Source organism: Dryobates pubescens, chromosome Z (genome assembly GCF_014839835.1).
Source record: "Dryobates pubescens isolate bDryPub1 chromosome Z, bDryPub1.pri, whole genome shotgun sequence".
Classification (NCBI taxonomy): domain Eukaryota; kingdom Metazoa; phylum Chordata; class Aves; order Piciformes; family Picidae; genus Dryobates; species Dryobates pubescens.
In genome coordinates, this window is record NC_071657.1 from 119,415,538 (window position 1) to 119,434,221 (window position 18,684).

At 43.5% G+C, this 18,684-nt stretch overlaps 1 protein-coding gene across 3 annotated transcripts in view; it reads left to right on the forward strand.

Annotated features, from left to right (window-relative positions):
- LRGUK (leucine rich repeats and guanylate kinase domain containing) overlaps positions 1–18,684 on the forward strand; it is a 68,722-nt gene that overhangs the window by 36,082 nt on the left and 13,956 nt on the right. For all 3 annotated transcript variants that reach the window (XM_054178679.1, XM_054178680.1, XM_054178681.1), the window contains 4 exons: positions 1,321–1,434; positions 6,487–6,688; positions 9,126–9,239; positions 15,079–15,236. In XM_054178679.1, the coding sequence (XP_054034654.1) occupies positions 1,321–1,434; positions 6,487–6,688; positions 9,126–9,239; positions 15,079–15,236 (588 nt within the window). The remainder of the gene's footprint in view (positions 1–1,320; positions 1,435–6,486; positions 6,689–9,125; positions 9,240–15,078; positions 15,237–18,684) is intronic.

An 18,684-nucleotide genomic window follows, 5' to 3' on the forward strand; every position in this document is an offset into this window, starting at 1 on the left:
TTAACAGCAGTACAATGTAGAAATAAATTTATTTCCACATTATAGAGTCACAGAATCAGAAAATGGTTGGAGTTGAAAGGGATCTTTAAAGGTCATCTAGTCCAATCTCCCTGCATTGATCAGGGACACCTTCTACCAGAGCAAGTTGCTCAGAGCCCAAATAACCTGACTTGGAATGTTTCCAGGGATGGGACTTCTACCACTTCTCTGGGCAGCCTGAGCCAGTGTTTCACCACTGTCAGTGTGAAAACTTTCTTACTTCTCTCTAGTCTGAATCTCTTTCTTTTAGTTTCAAACCATCACCCCTTGTCCTGTCGCAATGGCACCTGCAAAACTCTGTCCCCATCTTTCTCATACGTCCCTTTAAGTACTGGAAGGCCACAAGAAGGTCTCCCTGGAGCCTTCTCTTCTCCAGGCTGAACAACCCCGACTCTCTCAGCCTGTCCTCATAGGGGAGGTTCGCCAGCCATCTGATCACCATATGCAAATATCTAGTATCAAAGTAAGCACAACTCTTGACAGGGCTGCCATCTTTTTTTACTTTATTTTGGGTTTTTCTTTTCTCAAAGTCTTCCAACAGCCTTGCAGGAAATGTGGGCTTTTAAAGTTTATCAAACTCACCCTAAAGGCATCGTGTTTCTCTCTGAAGGCAGTGTGCCTCCAGCTACTTTTTCTGATGTCTTTTGCTGCCTGCAATAAAATTTTGGCTGGAAAAGCCACAACAGAGCTTGTTATTTGTCCATATACAAATGGAGGAGCCAGCACAGTCATAAGCAAATGAGCCACTCCTTAATGTAATCAAGCAGTTTAATTTTCAGATAATATAATATGTTTGCATCTTTCTAGATGTAAACCTGGGAGCCAAAGTTTCAGCTGTCAGGTTTTAACTCTGAAATCTCTTGGCCACTTCTACATCCTCCTTGCAGATTTGTTTCTGTCCTCTCTTCTCTTTGGCATATCCTGTGCAGCATGGCAGGGCCATATGTTTTGATGCAATGTCAAAGGAAGGATGCCCCTTGCTTTAGATCTTGGTTTGTTTACAGTGTGAAGGAATATCCAATGCAAGATGTAACCTGTCAGCAGCTTGTTTTGAAGATGCTAGTGTTTTATAATCTATGAGTAATGTAGGAGCCCCTGACCTGCAGGACTTGACTATGTGCTCTTGCCTGCAGATTTTGTGCTGCCATTGCCCTCATTACCATTGATGTCTTAGGCAGGGAGAAACTTTGAAAGGAAGTCTAGAGTGATTATGCTCCTTTAAGAAAGTTATATCCGTTAAAATATTTCCTTTCTCATTATTCTTGCTGTTTTACATTTCAGGGGAAGTTTATAGCAACCTATAAATACAGTGGCTATTACTATGGACTTGGACAAGAGACTGTTGAATCAGTTGCCAGAGAAGGCCTTGCAACCTGTGTTCATTTGGAAGTAGAGGTAAGGATTACTCATTGCCCAACCATTGTGGAATAAGTCATTCCAAACCCAATGCAACGCCACGGGCTTGGGGAAGTGCCTCTGCCCCTGTGCTGGACACTGGTGAGGCCATGCCTTGAATACTGGGTTTGGGTTTGGTCCCCTCACTACAATAAAGACACTGATTTTCTGGAGCATTTCCAGAGAAGGGTAACAAAGCTCATGAACGGTTTGTAGAACTGGTCTTGTGAGGAGCAGCTGAGGGAACAGGGATTGTTTAGTCTGGAGAAGAGGAAGCTGAAGGGGGACCTCATTGCTCTCTACAACTTCCTGAAAGGAGGTTGTAGTGTGGTGGGGATTGATTGGAAAAATTTCCTTCCTGCTTAGGCATTGGAACAGGCTGGAGATGTTCCAGAAATGTGTGGACATGGCACTTCAGCACATGGTTTAATGGCCATGTGGTTTAATGGTCTTAGGTTGATGGTTGGACTCAATGATCCTAGAGGTCTTTTCCAAAGAAACAATTACATGATTCAATAATGGCTGGAATTGCCCAGTAGAGAAAGACCTGGAGGTGCTGATCAACAGCCAGCTGAACATGAGCCAGCATGTGCCTAGGTGTCCCAAGAAGATCAACCAACATTCTCGTGTGTATCAGGAATAGTGTGGCCAGCATGACCAGAAGTGATTGTCCCCTAGTACTCATCTCAGGGAGTTGTAGAGAGCAAGAAGGTCTCCCATGGTGATCCTTTCCTCCAGACTGAACAACCCCAGTTCCTTCAGCCACTCTTCACAAAACTTGTGCTCTAGACCCTTTACCAGCTTCGTTGCCCTTCTCTGGACATACTCCAGCACCTCAATGTCCTTCTTGGAGTGAGGGACCCAAAACTGAACCCAGGATTCAATGTTTGTCCTCACCAGTGCCAAGTACAGGGGCATGATCACTTCCCTGCTCCTGCTGGCTACACTATTGCTGATACAGACCAGGATGCTGGTGGCCTTCTTGGCCACCTGGGCACATTGCCAGCTCATTTTTAGCCAGATGTCAACCAACAGCCCAAGGTCCTTTTCTGCTGCTGCACAGCTAGTGATCATCCCTAAGAGAATGCCCTGTTTCTTCCTGCTGCTGAAGCAATGGTGGATGCATGCAGGCCTGAGGCAGTATGTTGGGCAGAACTATTAAAAGATGCAATATCTTTGAGAGATTACTTTCCCCTCTCTGTGGTTTGTCAGGTGCACAAGCACAGATGGCAGAACTTCAGAAGTCACGCTGTGTTAGGAAACTAGGTCACAAACAAAGTGTCAAAACCTATCTACTAGTCTCCCAAAAGAATAACATTTTTAGCTAATTTTCTAATTACAGACTTTTCATTATCTTAGATCAAGATTTACTAGCTAGAGGTTGAGGTGATGAAAAGGAAAGGCAGGCTACATTTCCTTCTAAATTCTTTCTGCAAAACAAGGTCCATCTGTATCAACTTCCAAACTGAGAGGCTCTACAGGCTGTCCAGTGTGATATTGAGTGTTGCTGGGTTTCAGTGGCTTCAGGGCTCATCTCTAGGGGATTTCTACAAGTCAGCTAACAGACACTGCTACACTCCATAACAGATGGGAAAAGAATAACAGAGATAAAAAAGATATGCAGGAGTCTGCAGGGTGAACACAGGATTCTGAGTTGTAGAAAGTTAGGGGAATGACTAGGGAGACTTAAGCAAAAGTTGTTACTAAACTCAATGAATTTTAAGATAATTATTTTGTTTGTGAAATTGCTGATTGAAAAACTAGTCTTCTGTTAAGAACCTTATTGTTTTAGTCCCCTTTGGCCCAAATAAATGTGTACACATTTACTGGCTTGCATATAGATGTACAAATACCTGAAGGGCAGCATGTCAGCGTTCAAAAATTAGCAGCTCCTTGCTCATGTAGTCAACAATGTAATGCTGCAACTCTGCTCCTAAGTGCCTGTTACTTGACAGATACGAAATTGCAAATGAATAACTTCATCTCTGCAGTTGCATTTCCTCTTCTACCTCAGTCTTGTGAGAACTGTCTCTACAGTTGGCAATAGGCATTGAGTGTCTTCATTGTCTTGCCAGACAGACCCTAAATTTACAGGGGGAGAAAACTAGGAGAAGCCTAAATGTAATGAAATGGGGTGCCTTTTAGAGCTGTAAATTCTTCACAAAGGAGATGGACTATGAAATCATTTAGGAGAAAGAACTTAATGGAACATCATGTTTATTCATAGGTAGGTTAACCCAATGATATAGGCAGTGACCATAACTTCCACTAGATACTACCAAAACTACCGTCATGGCCAGATGGCCATGAAACTCCTTTCTCACTGAAGTTTCAAGATCACATAGTAATTATGCATAGTTTTGTATCACTGTGGACTCTGCTAGCAGATGAGAAACAATAATGGTGAGTTATGTATCTGAATAGAAGTTATCGAAGTCCATTATCTTCTGTGAGGCTCATAACAAAAGTGATTTAGCACTATTAAAAGAAATTTTAATTATGGTCTGTGGGCTGAGACTCAAAATTTAGAGCTGCTCATTCCCTTTAATCTAGAGTATATCTTGTACTGATAAAGGAGACTGAGACAAATTTTAAAAGTTAAATCTTGCTGAGTCTACACTTCCAGTTAGTGAAGCTGCTGTGATTCTGAAACAGAGTTATGTGTTGGAGCAAACACCTTTGAAGTGCTCTCCCTTTGCTTCTGTAGCCATCAGTACCTGCAGAGCAATTAAAGGAGCTGCACAATCCAACCAAGGGTGTAATGGCAAAATAGCTAATGTGTCTCACTCTTCTTCCAGAAACAGAATCACAGACTGGTAGGGTGAAAGGGACTTCTGGGGATCATCATGCCCAGGCAGCCAGGAGGGCCAATGGCATCCTGGCCTGCATCAGGAACAGTGTGGCCAGCAGGAGCAGGGAGGTCATTCTGCCCCTGTACACTCCACTGGTTAGGCCACACCTTGAGTCCTGTGTCCAGTTCTGGGCCCCTCAGTTTAGGAAGGAGGTTGACTTGCTGGAGCGTGTCCAGAAAAGGGCAACAAGGTTGGTGAGGGGCTTGGAGCACAAGCCCTATGAGGAGAGATTGAGGGAGCTGGGGTTGCTTAGTCTGGAGAGGAGGAGACTCACGGGTGACCTTATTGCTCTCTACAACTACCTGAAGGGGGGTTGTAGTGAGGCGGAGGTTGGTCTCTTCTCCCAGGCAACCAGTACCAGAACAAGAGGACACAGTCTCAGGCTGCGTCAGGGGAGGTTTAGGCTGGAGGTTAGGAGGAAGTTTTACACAGAGAGAGTGATTGCCCACTGGAATGGGCTGCCTGAGGAGGTGGTGGGGTCGCTGTCACTGGGGGTGTTCAGGGCGAGGCTTGACAGGATGCTTGGTTGTATGGTTTAGTTGATTGGGTAGTGTTGGATGATAGGTTGGACACGATGATCTCGAAGGTCTCTTCCAACCTGGTTAATTCTATTCTATTCTATTCTATTCTATCTAGTCCTAAAGCAGGGTCACCCAGAGCAGGTTGCCCAGAGTCACAATGTCCAGATGGGTTTGGAGTCTCTCCAGAGAAGAAAACTCCACAGCCTCTCTGGGCAGCCAGCTTCAGAGTTCTACCACCCTCACAGCAAAGAAGTTATGTTCCAGTTCATGCCCATTGCCCCTTAACCTGTCATTGGGCACCACTGAAAAGAGTCTGACCCCATCCACTTGACCCCCCCATCCCTTAGATATTGCTAAGCATTGAAAAGATCTCCTCTCAGGCTGCTCTTCTCCAGCCCCAAGTCTCTCAGAGATGCTCCAGTCCCCTCAGCATCTCTGTATTCTCCACTGGACTCTCTCCAAGAGTTCCTTGTCTTGCCTGAACTGGGGAGCCCAGAACTGGACACAGTTCTCCAGATGTGACCTCACTAGAGCAGAGCCTCTGTCAGTCTCCTGGCCACACTTCTTAATTCACTCCAGGATACACTGGCTTTCTTGGCCACAAGGGCACATTGTTGGCTCATGGTGAACTGGTCCACCAAGACTCACATACTCCTCTACAGAGCTGCAGAGACACAAGTAAATAATAGAAGTAAATATAAATAAATATATTCATTGTATATCATGCTCCTTATGTATGTTAGATGCTCTTGTTACCCATAAAACTAGCTTTGTCCAGCTCTAGGCCTTTATTTTTTAACTGACTATTACTGAGATTCTTATAGCTGTGAGGCGTCTACTGCCAAGACTGTGCCCTATCCATTATCATCCCATGCCTGTAGTCCTATGCGTTGTGTCCTGTGTTTCCACTTCTCAAAGTCTTTGCTTTCATGCCAGGTCTGTTTTTATCTTGTCTGTGCTTAAGGACTGAGACAGAGATCTTCACCCCTTCCCAAAGGAGTAAAGAAAAATACTCCACTATGGATTGGATTGAATTACAAAGTTTAAATGGAAATGCTATTCATAACTACATACTACAGTGCAAAGCATATAAAATACACAAATCCATAATACCTTCTACATACCAAGAAAGATATTCTCCCCAGCCAAGCCTTAATACCCCGACCTAAGTGCTCTTCTCTCACTGCCCCCATGCCTCCTTAAATTAGGCCCAACCAGGCCAGAACTGTATAGACAAACTTAGCCAAACTGCTCAAGGCCACAGAAAGGCACAAAATCCTCCCCCATACTAGAGATACAAGCTCACATGTTCCCAGGAGCAGAGAGAAGGGAGAAAAGAGACAGAACTGGCTGTACAGTCAGCTTATAAAGAGATAGCAGAATTATGGGGTAGGATAACAATTTTGCACTTTCCAGTCCATCCCTGGACCTTTCTGGTACTCTATGGTTCTAGGGCATCTCACCCTGAACACGCCTTCTTTATGAAGTTCAATGCTAGATTTGATGGATTTGATGATCTCTGAGGTCGTTTCCAACCTGGTTGATTCTATGATATCTTGAGACCTAAATTGGACAGAGGTTTCCAGCACTGCTTTTATAGTAATTTGTGATAAAATTATCTCAAAACTCATCTACAACTTCAACAATAAAACATTGCCTTTCTCTGCTTAATTTTAAAGGGTGCGCGTAGCTTGAAAAATACCTACTTCAAGCCCAGGTATATCCTGCTCGTGCCAACGAACAAGGAGAAATATGAGGGGCATCTGCGGAGGAAAGGATTATTCAGCCGGCCAGAGATTGAAGAGGCAGTCTCCAGAGTGGACATGTACATCAAAATAAGTCAGGATGATCCAGGATTCTTTGATGCAGTAGTCAACACAGGTTAGTTAATCTCCTTTATACCATAAATCTAATGTCACACCAACAGATGGACCAAAAGTGCTATGCAAGGCCACAGGCAAATAATAAAAAGAATGACAAATGGTTTGACATTAAGCATAGCGGTTTAAGCTATCTCTTAATTCCTAAAATCATAGAATCCCAGGTTGGAAAGGACCTCATGGATCATCTAGTCCAACACTTCTCAGCAAAAACACAGTTGAGGTAAGACAGCCCAGCACGTCTCCAGATGAATCTTCAAAGTGTCCAATGCTGGGGACTCCACCACTTCCCTGGGGAGGTTATTCCAATATCTGGGTGTTCTCATTGTGGAAAAAAAATTAATTTCTTGCTCCAGGAATCCAAAAGTTCTTCAGATCTATCAGGACTGAATTCCTCTGCTGTGTCCAAGTTGTGCTTTAATCTCAGCTATAAATCAAACCAAATGTAGAGGTGCTGGAGAATGAGAAGGGCAACAAAGTTGGTGAAGGGTTTAGGGCACAAGCCTTGTGAGGAATGGCTGAGGGAACTGTGGTTGTTCAGACTGGAGAAAAGGAAGCTGAGGGGAGAGACCTTGTGGCTCTCTACAGCTCCCTGCAAAGAGGCTGGAGTCAGGTGGGTTAGTCTCTTCTTCCAGGTAACAAGCGATAGGACGAGAGGAAACAGCCTCAAGTTGTGCCAGGGGAAGTTTAGGTTGGGTATTAGGAGCAATTTCTTTACTGAAAGACTTGTCAAGCCCAGGAACAGATTCCCCAGGAAAGTGGTGGAGTCACCATCTGTGGAGGGATTGAAAAGCTGTGTAAAGTGTTGGTTTCTGGGCAGAGTTCAGAGGTGCTCTTGATCTAACAGGCCTAATATCTCTAGGCAGGATAGGACTTTTTCAGGTGTTGAGATGACAGTCTGGCAACGTCTCACTGTAAAGAAGAGGCTGCTGCAAAGCTTCTCCTTGTAGGACTTTTCTGCTTAGTAAATTGCTCGAATCCACCAGTTTGAAACAGAATTACAGAATCAGAGAATGCATTGAGTTGGAAAGGGCCCTCAAAGGTCATCTTGTCCAACCCACCTGCAGTGAATAGTAGCATCTCCAACTAGAGCAGGTTGCTCAGGACCCCCTCAAGTCTGACCGTGAGTGTCTCCAGGGATGAGACTTCTACCACCTATCTGTTCCAGTGTTCCAGCATTCTCATTGTAAAGAACTTCCTCCTAATATCAACCTAAATCCACCCTGCTACAGTTTTCAAACCATTGCCCCTCATCCTATCACTTCTCCAGCCTTCCTGTGGATCCCCTCCAGATAGTGAAATGCCTCCATAAGGTTCCCCAGAGCCTTCTCCTCTCCGGGCTGAACAATACCAACTCTCTCAGCCTGTCCTTGTAGGAGAAGTGCTCCAGTCCTCTGATCTTGATTCCCTCAAGGAACCTTGAGGCTGTAGATATTTCATTAAAACAAAATTTTGCTTTTTATTATTTAGGATTTGAGAAGAGCAAGTGGTAGAGAAGACTCCTGTTCTAGTTTGTTCCCTGACTGCCTTTTTTGGGAGGTGCTTTTTGTGGTTCACCATAGTGATGGTGAAATATATCCTTGTAACATGCAATATTGTATTTATAGTTATTGTCAAGAGCATCTGGAGCTGACAATTTCAGTATAGCATTAAAGAAATAACACACAGGAAACCAAATTGCAGGAAGAGAATATTTAGGTGAGTGCAGAAACTGAGCTGAATTTCAGGTTATTTTCTTGAATGTGCTATTTATGAAGATGAAGATTTTTTTTCCCCCCAAAGAGATGAGCTGCATGAGTTAAGAATGCATTTCTGTGTCAGACTGCTGTGATTTGTACCTTTGTACTGATAAAAGCCTTTTCTCTTTTTTTCCCTATGTGAAAGTGAGGTGATTCTCCCCCTTTATTCTGCTCTTGTGAGACCCCATCTGGAATACTGCATCCAGTTCTGCTGTCCTTAGCACAAGTAGAACATGGAAATGTTCAAGGGGGTCCAGAGGAGGGCCACAAAGATGACCAGAGGGCCAGAGCACCTCCCCTGTGGGGACAAGCTCTGAGAGTTGGGGCTGTTCAGCTGGGAGAGGAGAATGCTCTGGGGAGACCTTATAGTGGCCTTCAGTACCTGAAGGGGGCTACAAGAAAGCTGATGAGGGACTTCTTATAAGGGCTTGTAGCAATAGGATGAGGGGAAAGGGAATGAAGCTGAAACAGGGGAGATTTAGGCTGGATATTTGGAGGAAGTTCTTTAGAGTGAGGGTGGTGAGACACTGGAACAGGTTGCCCAGGGAAGTTGTGGATGCCCCCTCCCTGGAGGTTTTCAAGCCCAGACAGGATGAGGCCTTGAGCAACCTGATCCAGTGGGAGGATCTTTAAGATCCCATCTGACCCAAACCATTCTATGATTCTCTCCACCATGAAACATGTAATTTCTTTCTGCAGATGACATGGATGAGGCATTCACAGAGCTGAGCTTCCTCATAAAGTCATACCTGGGTTTGGAGCAACCTGCAGATTCTGATAGTACTCAGGACTTCCACATCAGAGCAAGAGCAGGTATTGTGTTTGACTGGCTTTATCCATAAATATTTCTACTTATTTTTCACAAGAGTTGAAATCTTTGAATGATGCAACCTGTGAGATTGCTTGTCTCTGAATCATCTTCTCTGTAATGACTCTCTTGGTTTGAGTCCTCCTTGGGATCTGAATCTTTAACAGAGACCTTTCCAGATACTTTACATCACTATGTTGCCTGAGGCAATAATAAGCAGAATATAAGTTGCTTGACTCTTCTGAGGATGCTTTTGGGCTGAGAATCTTCCATTCATTCAGACAAATAAGATATGTGTCCATGGCTGAGAGCTGTGTGCCTATCAAGCTGCCGAGGAACAAGAAACCCGAGTGGAATGGAGAGTTGTCTTTACCCTCTTCCCCAAAATAGCTAGAGGCATGAAGATTTACATGAAAACCAGGACAGTAAAATGAGTACAGGCAACTTATAAATTCACTCCAAGTGCTTTTGGGGTTCCCCACTGTGGAGTAAACCCAAATGATCAATAGTGAGTTCAACAGAAGCCTTTTAGCCTTTGAATGGCCAAGGCTGGAGCTGCATGATCACTTCCAGCTAATCCAAGTGTGTGCTGCTGAAAAAGGTGACTATCTTCAACTTACCTGTCCTGCCACAGAATCACAGAGTGGTGGGAGTTGGAAGGGACTCTGGGGATCATCTACTCCAATTGCCCTGCTAACACAGGTGTGTCTAGATGAGGTTGCACAAGATCCTGTCCTGGTGGGTTTGTAACCTCTCCAGAGAAGGAAACTTCACAACTTCTCTGGGCAAGCTAGTCCAGTGCTCTGGCACCCTCACAGTAAAGAAGTTTTTATTTATGTGGAACTTCTTGTGTCCTGGTTTGTGCCAATTGTCCCTTGTCCTGTCAGTGGGCACCACTGAAAAGAGTCTGTGATTACTCCAATGATCTGCATTAGGAAGATCGCTTTTTAGTCTTTGATTCTCTGGGCTAAATAGCCCCAGGTCTCTCAACCTTTCCTCTTCACTGGGGTGCTCCAGTCTCCTCCGAATCTTTGTCACCTCCTCTGGTCTCTCACTGGTAGTTCCCTGTCTGTCTTGAACTGGGGAGACCAGAACTGTTCCCAGTACTCTGGATGTGGACTAAATAGGGCAGCATAAAGGGGGAGTAGAACGTCCCTTAGCCTGCTGGCCATACTCTGCTTAATGCAGCCCAGGAGACCACTGGCTTTCTTGGCCGTGAGAGTACATTGCTGGCTCACGATGAACTTGTTGTCCAGGTCCTTCTCCACAGGGCTGCTTTCTAAGCAGGGAAATGCCAGTGCATTTCTAGTATGCCACTTGCTCTCATTCCTCTGCTTGTGCAGCCATGTGTAATCTGGATCAGGGAATGGTTCCAACCAAAAGCTAACCCAGGGAAAAAAACATTTAGACAGATAGATTTCTTGGTCAAACTCATGCTCCTATAGAACTGGCTGAAAGAGGGAAGGGTGCAGGAGAAGACCTTCCTCCTGTGGAGTAAGAAGGAAAGACTACTCTTGTCAGTGACAGCATAAATAAGATTAGCTTAACATATTGTGAGAACTCAGCTTGAATTTATTTCAAGTAGAGCAGATTACTAGCTGGGGTGAACTAAGTAGCATTAAATAATGGTTGGACTGGATGATCTTAAAGGTCTTTTTCCAACCTAAATGATTCTATGGAAGCAGGATATAATCTCTGAAATACAGGAGAAAAAGAAATAAGAAGCAGACATCACAGAAGTAAGATGTTGCAAGAAAAATGCACTAACAAGAAGCTCACTTAGATGAACTTTTTCCTCAAACTCCAAGAGTCTCTGTAGTTTATGACCGTCTTGGTTAGATACATTACAACAGGAGCATTAATCCATTTCCTCAGTAACACACAGTCAATATTCATGACCTTCTGTGTGGCTCAGAAGGCTGCAAATAAAAGTAGCTGAAAGGAGGGCAAAAATGTCTGAAAATGTTAATGAAGGATAGTGTAAAGTTCCTCAGTTCATCATTTCCAGTTATTTTGTATCCTGAAAGAATTAATAAATACTGATTTCCCAGTGGACAAGAGAAAAGCTTCTACACATATTGTGGCAGCTCAGTGCTACAGCTGTGAGGACCTTTCTGAAGAATCGTATTTGATCTTAAACTATGTAGATTTTATTCTCATTTCCGCAGCTTCCATGTTTGTTTGATGTGAGAAATAAGACTTCCTTGTCTCATCCACTAAAATATTCTTATTTGTCCAAAACCACTAGTGGTGTTCTGTTCTGAGAGGCAACAAAACCCACCCAACTCTAATGAAAAAAGAGAAAGGGGGAGGATTCAAAATAAAAGATTCTTTAATCATGGTATTTTTGAAAATGTCATAGAATCGTTATGGTTGGGAAAGACCTATAAGATCATTCAGTCCAACCATTATCTAACTCTACTTGAGTCTGGTGCTAAACCATGTCCCTCAACAACACATCTCTGCATCTTTTAAACATCTCCAGGGATGATGATTCAACCACCTCCCTGGAGAGTCTGTTCCAGTATTTCAGAATCCTTTCATGGAAGAAGTTTCTTCTAATATCCAATCTAAACCTTTCCCTGGTGCAACTTGAGGCCGTTTCCTGTTGTTCTATCACTTGTTGCTAGGAAGAACAGATAGACTCTCACCTGGCTTCAACCTCATTTAGGGGAGATTTAGGGGAGTTGTAGAGTGAGAAGTTCTCCCTTCAGCCTCCTTTTCTCCAGGCTAAGCAACTCCAGTTCTCTCAGCTGCTCCTCACCAGACCTGCTCTCCAGACCTTTCATCAGCATTGTTGTCCTTCTCTCGACGCAGTGCAGCACCCCAATGTCCTTCTTAGAGTGATGGGCCCAAAACTGAACTCAAGATTCAAGTTGTGTCTTCACCAGTGCCTACTACAGGGGGACAATCCCTGCCCTGGTCCTGCTAGCTGCACTCTTGCTGATCCAAGCCGGGATGCTGGTGGCCTTCTTGGCCACCTGGGCAAATGCTGGCTCATCTTCAGCTGCTGTTGACCAACACCCCCAGATCTGCCTTTACTGGGCAGCTTTCCAGCCCCTCTGCCCCAAGCCTGAAGCATTCATGGGGTTGTTGTGACCCAAGTGCAGGACTGCGCACTTGGCTTTGTTGAACCTCCTAGAGTTGCCTTGGCCCACCAATCCCCAGGTCCTTCTAACGAACCTTCTTATTGTCAAGTAGTTCAACACTCCCTCCCAGCTTAGTGTCATCTGCAAACTTACTGAGGGTGCCCTCAATCTCCTCACCCAGATCAGTGATAAAGATATTAAAGAAGATATATGCTTATGTAGCTGAAGTTCCTTTAAAGGACTTTGTATTCCTCAGCAGTTCTGAGCTCTCTCAGTAAGTGACTTGTCACTAGTTACAGCAACTTCATTAACAGTGCTAGATTTTGGTAATTCTGCTCCCCATAAAGCAACTTTTAAATTTACTATGCACCATTAAATTCATTTAGAGCTTCATTTATAGGTGTTTAAATAAATTTAACTATCCTATTTCTGGAGATCATCTCTTCTTATGGAGTGTGGGAAATAATTTATTTTCAAAAGCTTGCCCCAGGGTTGTCTTTAATATGGACATTTTTAGTAGGCTGGTAGCAGGGCGAAGATTACTTGTGTGAAATTATGATAGGTTCTTAATTCTTCTTTTTTTCCTTTTTTTTTTTTTTTCCTTTTTTAATGAACTGCTGTGCAAGATCTTTTTTGCTCATGTATAGAGTGAAAATACTGGGAGGAAATAGATAAGTTCTGTTGAAAAACTTTTTCTGGAGAGACGATAATACGTTGCAGAGCTGATAACCCTTTGTTCTTGCATTGTGAGCTTTCAGCCACAGAGCTTGGTGCTTTACAGCTATTAATTATATCTCACAGCAGTCCTGTGGATGATGTGTTACTATTTGTACTATATGTGTTTTACAAATGAAGAGAGGGACGTTTATGCTAAAGAGTGATTGTTTGTGGTGGTGATGGTCATCAGAAATCCCACAGAAGTATTGGCAGTGTGACGGTCTGTGCCTTTGAAAGGTAGGCTCTACTCTGCCCTAGTGAGGCCAGATCTGGAGTGTTATGTCCAGTTCTGGGCTCCCCAAATCGGGAGAGAGAGGGAACTATTGAAGAGGGGCCAATGAAGGCTAAAAAGGTGTTGGGCAGACTGGAGCAACTGTGTGAGGAGGAGAGGCTGAGAGACCTGGGGCTGTTTAGCCTGGAGAAGAGCAAATGGAGAGATCTCAATGCAGGATCAGTATCTAAAAGGCAGAGGTCAGGAGGACAGGACATGACTCTTTTCAGAGATGCACAGTGTTAGGACAAGGGGCGAAGGGCACAAAGGAAGTTGCACCTAAACACAGCAAAAAAATTCTTTGCTGTGGGGGTGCTGGAGCCCTGGAGCAGGCTGCCCAGAGAGGTTGTGGAATCTCCTTCACTAGTGAGATTCCAAATCCACCAGGGCATTGTGATCCTGGGCAACCTGCTGTGGATGATCCTGCTTTAGGAGAGGGGGGGGTTTGCCTGGATGATCCCTAGAGGACCCTTCCAACCCCTACCATGCTGGGATTCAGTGATTCTGCACTTACACAGTTTCGCAGCAAGTATTACTGTGCCAGAAATAGAACCCACCAAATCTCAAGTCCCATCTCCATTGTTCTTAACACCAGATCTTCTGGCAGATTCAAACCAGCAGTACATACTGGCTATGTTGAAAGTCATCAGATGACAGTTGAAACTATTTTTCTTATGCTAAGAAAAATAACAGTATTTAGAATATGGACATGCAGATGGGTGGGATGTCTCTTTGCCTTTCATCCACTACCTTTCTATGTGACTTGACACACAAGATAATTAAACCTTTCCTGTGACTGAATTTCTGCAGACTGCCATGTACCGGTATTCATAAGAATTTTGTCTGTGGCTTAATTAAGTATTGTCAAGGACTAGGGCTGGGCTGGCCACTAAATGAGTCACAGAAACTCCCTATGAACCCCTCTGCCTTCCCAAAGAGATGAAAAAGAGAATAAGGGAGAGAGATTGATGGCTCGGGAAAGGAAGTAAACCAGCTTCAGTGAAAATAATAACAATAAATGAAATAGACACAAATAGGTACAAATCAATATTGAACCCAACCCAATGACATCACTGTCACCATTGTGGGCTGCGGTGGGCAGGCATGGGGAAGTCTCAAATTTGTCTCAGCTTAGCTTTATCCTGAAGATGATGTCCATGGGATGTTGGTCACTTTAGGGTCCACTCCCTCCCTGCAGGTTCCACCTCTTACTTACTGCAACCCTTTTTAAGAATTGACTTCCTTGTGTCTCCAGCTTTCTGGCTCATTTCATGTCTGATTCCTTCCAATACAGCCGTGGTGCAAGTCTTTGGATTTCTGTTCTCAGAAATTCAGATAAATAATAGAAGAGGAGGTTCATTGCTGCAACTTCCTATCACATTCCAGGAGAAGGTGGACTGTGTTTAGCTTAGAGGTCATGACAGTGGTCATGCACAACAAAATGAACTCATTTACACTTCTTTCTAGTCCATTTTCATCGTGGTGGTTTGTGGCATATTAAGGTTTCTTTAGATTTTTCATAACTTTGACTTGTCTGATTATTCAGGGGGTATAAATTTGTTAGATTTGTGAAGTACTCAGAAGGTTTAAAAACATTTTGGTAACTCTAGTTTATATCCTTCGTAACTACTACAGTTACCTTCTGAAAATCTGGAATTGTCCCAAAATCCAGGTGATGATAGTTCCAAATGACTCATTTCTTTCTGCTTGCTGTAGGCAAAGTGGTGTTCAGAATATTTTTATTATGGAGTGCCTTTTCCACGCTAGGTTCAAGAATAAAGCTCTTACAAGAGCAAAGATTGTCACCTGGTGGAGTAATTGCTGGAGCTACTCAGTCTTCTCCTGTCAATGAATTCTTGGAGTCTTCTACCAAAATCTATCCAGGAGGCACCTCTGACAGACTTCCTGTACAGCTAAGCTCTGTGGTAAGGGGCATTTACTCTAACCTTAGATAGAAATGATAAGAGGCATGCAAAGTTAGTCAGACTTTTCATTCTCCAGAGAAAATTTACTCCTGTCCTCTGTCCATCTTTCATTTCAACAATATTTACCAGTTCCCCCAGGTTAAAGGGGGTGAGAATGAGGGAGGTACAGTCAGGCTGTTGCTCCTGCTCACTTTTACACCAGAATACATAGAATAAACCAGGTTGGAAGAGACCTTCAAGATCATCACGTCCAACCCCTCAACCAATCCAACACCACCCAAACAACTAACCCACGGCACCAAGCACCCCATCAAGTCTCCTCCTGAAAACCTCCAATGACAGCGACTCCACCACCTCCCCAGGCAGCCCATTCCAATGTGCAATCACTCTCTCTGTATAGAACTTTTTCCTAACATCCAACCTAAACCTCCCCTGGTGCAGCCGGAGACTGTGTCCTCTTGTTCTGGTACTGGCTGCCTGGGAGAAGAGACCAACATCCGTCTGTCTACAACCTCCCTTCAGGTAGTTGTAGAGAGCAATAAGGTCACCCCTGAGTCTCCTCTTCTCCAGGCTAAGCAACCCCAGCTCCCTCAGCCTCTCCTCATAGGGCTTGTGCTCCAAACCCCTCACCAACTTTGTTGCTCTTCTCTGGACTCGTTCCAGCAAGTCAACATCCTTCCTAAACTGAGGGGCCCAGAACTGGACACAGTACTCGAGGTGTGGCCTAACCAGTGCAGTGTACAGGGGCACAATGACCTCCCTGCTCCTGCTGGCCATGTAACTAATTTCAGAGAATCATAGAATTGTTTTAGTTGGAAAAGACCTTTAAGATCATCAAGTTAACTCAGCATTGCCAAGTCCACCACTAAACCATATCCCTCAGCACCACATCTACACAGCTTTTCAGTCACTCTAGGGATGGGGACTCCCCCACATTCTTGGGCAGCCTGTTCCACAGCTTGACAACCCTTTAAGTGAAGAAATTGTTCCTATTGTCCAAACTAAACTTCCCCTTAGCACAACTTGAGGCCATTTCCTCTTGTCCTATTACTTCTTACCTTGGAGAAGAGACCCCCACCTCACTCCAACCTTCTTTCTGGATGCTGTAGAGATGAGAAGGTCTCAGCTGTACAAGATGTGAAACTATCCTATTCACAGAAATAGTAAGATGCAGTTAGTAGGACACTGAAGATTCCTCTTGAACACTGTCCTGTGGCAGAGGGAAAACTCTTTCAGCTCAGCCTTCCAGAGTGTATTCTACTGATAACTGCCAGAGATCAAATTTAAGCACATTTTTCACCTGCTTTTACTTTTTGAATCAACAGATACATCAATGTGCTTGGATTTCCAATAACCTCTTTCTCTTTTTTCTTGCTTCTCCTTAATAGTCCTTTCCCTGGAGGCATCCATTCTCCTTGCAGGCAGTGGGGGAGTTGGGGCTATGAAGCAGATGTGTCTAATGCTCTTTTTATACAACAATGACAGGAGAAGAAGAAAAATGAAAGCTTTACACTTTGTTCCTTTCCAGGGTTATGATGTCATTATGATGAACGATGGCTTGGCAGGAATGACTTGCTGTACAATTTTGCCACTCTCTCTGTATTTATAACTACTTCTGATGTTTAGAATTAGTGCTGTAAATGGAGCAAAGTTACAGACACCCGCCTGCCTCCATTTCCCAGGCTTTAAAAAGGGCTCTCTTAGGTGTGGAGGAATGGCTAAGATAAATAGGGAACCTCCCATCTTTCAGATGCCTGAAATGAAAAAAATCTCTTTTCAAGCCATACAAAGTGTCACGAGCATGGTTCATTTTCATGTTTCTTTCATCCAAAGATTTGTTGGACATGAGAGAGAAGTCAGAATATTTCTTACCTTGGTGGCACTCTGCTGTTGCTCCTACCCCAGCAATTTCTTTTTTTCACTTTTTATTTCATCTTTCTTGTGTGGTTTTTTATTATTATTATTATTTTTAAAGTTTACATTTTGTCAAGTCAGGGAGAAGTGGTTTATGATGAAGGAGGCTATCATTTATCATGGGTCTAACTTTCTTAGTGACCTTAAGGCTCTCTTGAGTACTGGTCTCCTTGCTCAGTGCTCTTAATACCTTTTTGTTATTTATTGCACAAAGTTTCCAGTATATTTTTGTTTCCAATATATATTTTTATATGCAAAGGAAGCTTTACAACATCAGCTGAAGTGCCAACACAGTAAAACCTTCAAAGTGAAACACAGGTGCCCCTTAGCCCATATTTAATGAGAAGGATATAAATATGTCTGTGGCCTCAAAGTGAAATTTTGGCTGAACTGTTCCATTTGGGACTGTGAATGATTTTTGTGCTGTGGACACCCAAATAATGTACTGTCACTGCAGTAACCACATTCTGCTCCCCTCCTGTAGAACTGGCAAATGAAAAATAGGAAGAAATTACTGTGATTTATCCACAAGCAAAATAAAAACATGGGAAGAAATTGCTGTGATTTATCCACAAGCAAAATAAAAAGCAGGATGAGCTGCTCAGGGGAAGACAGTAGATCTGATTCCTATATCCTTGCAGCCTTATCCCTTGGGAGCATGCCAACCCTGCACTAATTTTCTATGTCTGTAATTAACTCTACAAGGTATGAGCAGAAAAGTATCTACACCTGTAATCCACATAGAAAAATAGGTCAGAATTTTATCTTTACCAGAAGAAAGCAAAGCAAACCACGAGCACAGTGAGCATCTAAGCAGAGCCTTATTTAGCATAAACAGTGAAGGAATTCACAATAATCATAATGTGACTGTTCAGCAGATTAAGCATTCCTCATAGCATGACAAAACACCTCTGTTACAGCCATGTGATTTAGCTGTTAAACTGATAACTGTCCATGACTATCAGCTGATAACAAAGCAGGATTTAATAACTTTGCCCTATGATTGGATTTTTTTTTTTTAAGCACACCCATTGTGCTGTGTTTGTCTGACCTGAGGAACTACACTGTGCTCTGGCACGTATTAATTAACACACCCTTAAAACTCAGAAGCACATTTTCCACTCTGCTGAGATCATAATGTGTTCATTGTACAAAGTCATTCTTACAAACTGAAATTTGCAAAAGGTAATTCCTGCTTTGGGAGAGAGATATTGGTTGATGTAGAGTTGCTGGAGCAAGGAGATGGTGTATTAAAGATGTAGTGGATGCCAGTTCTTCTCTGTTCAGTCCTTTGCAGGTGAAAAGAAGCTTGAGGCAACAGCACAGCTAAAAATATCCTGCTCTAACATGTTGGGAGGTTTGAAGGCATCAAAATTGGTTCTCTGCTAGTATTTCTTCCTGCTCCATCCTGACACATTTTAGAAACATGGAATCACAGAACTGCTTTGGATGGAAGAGATCTTTAACATCATCGAGTCCACCCATTTAACCCAACACTGCCAGGTTCATGACTAAACCATCTCCCTCAGCACCA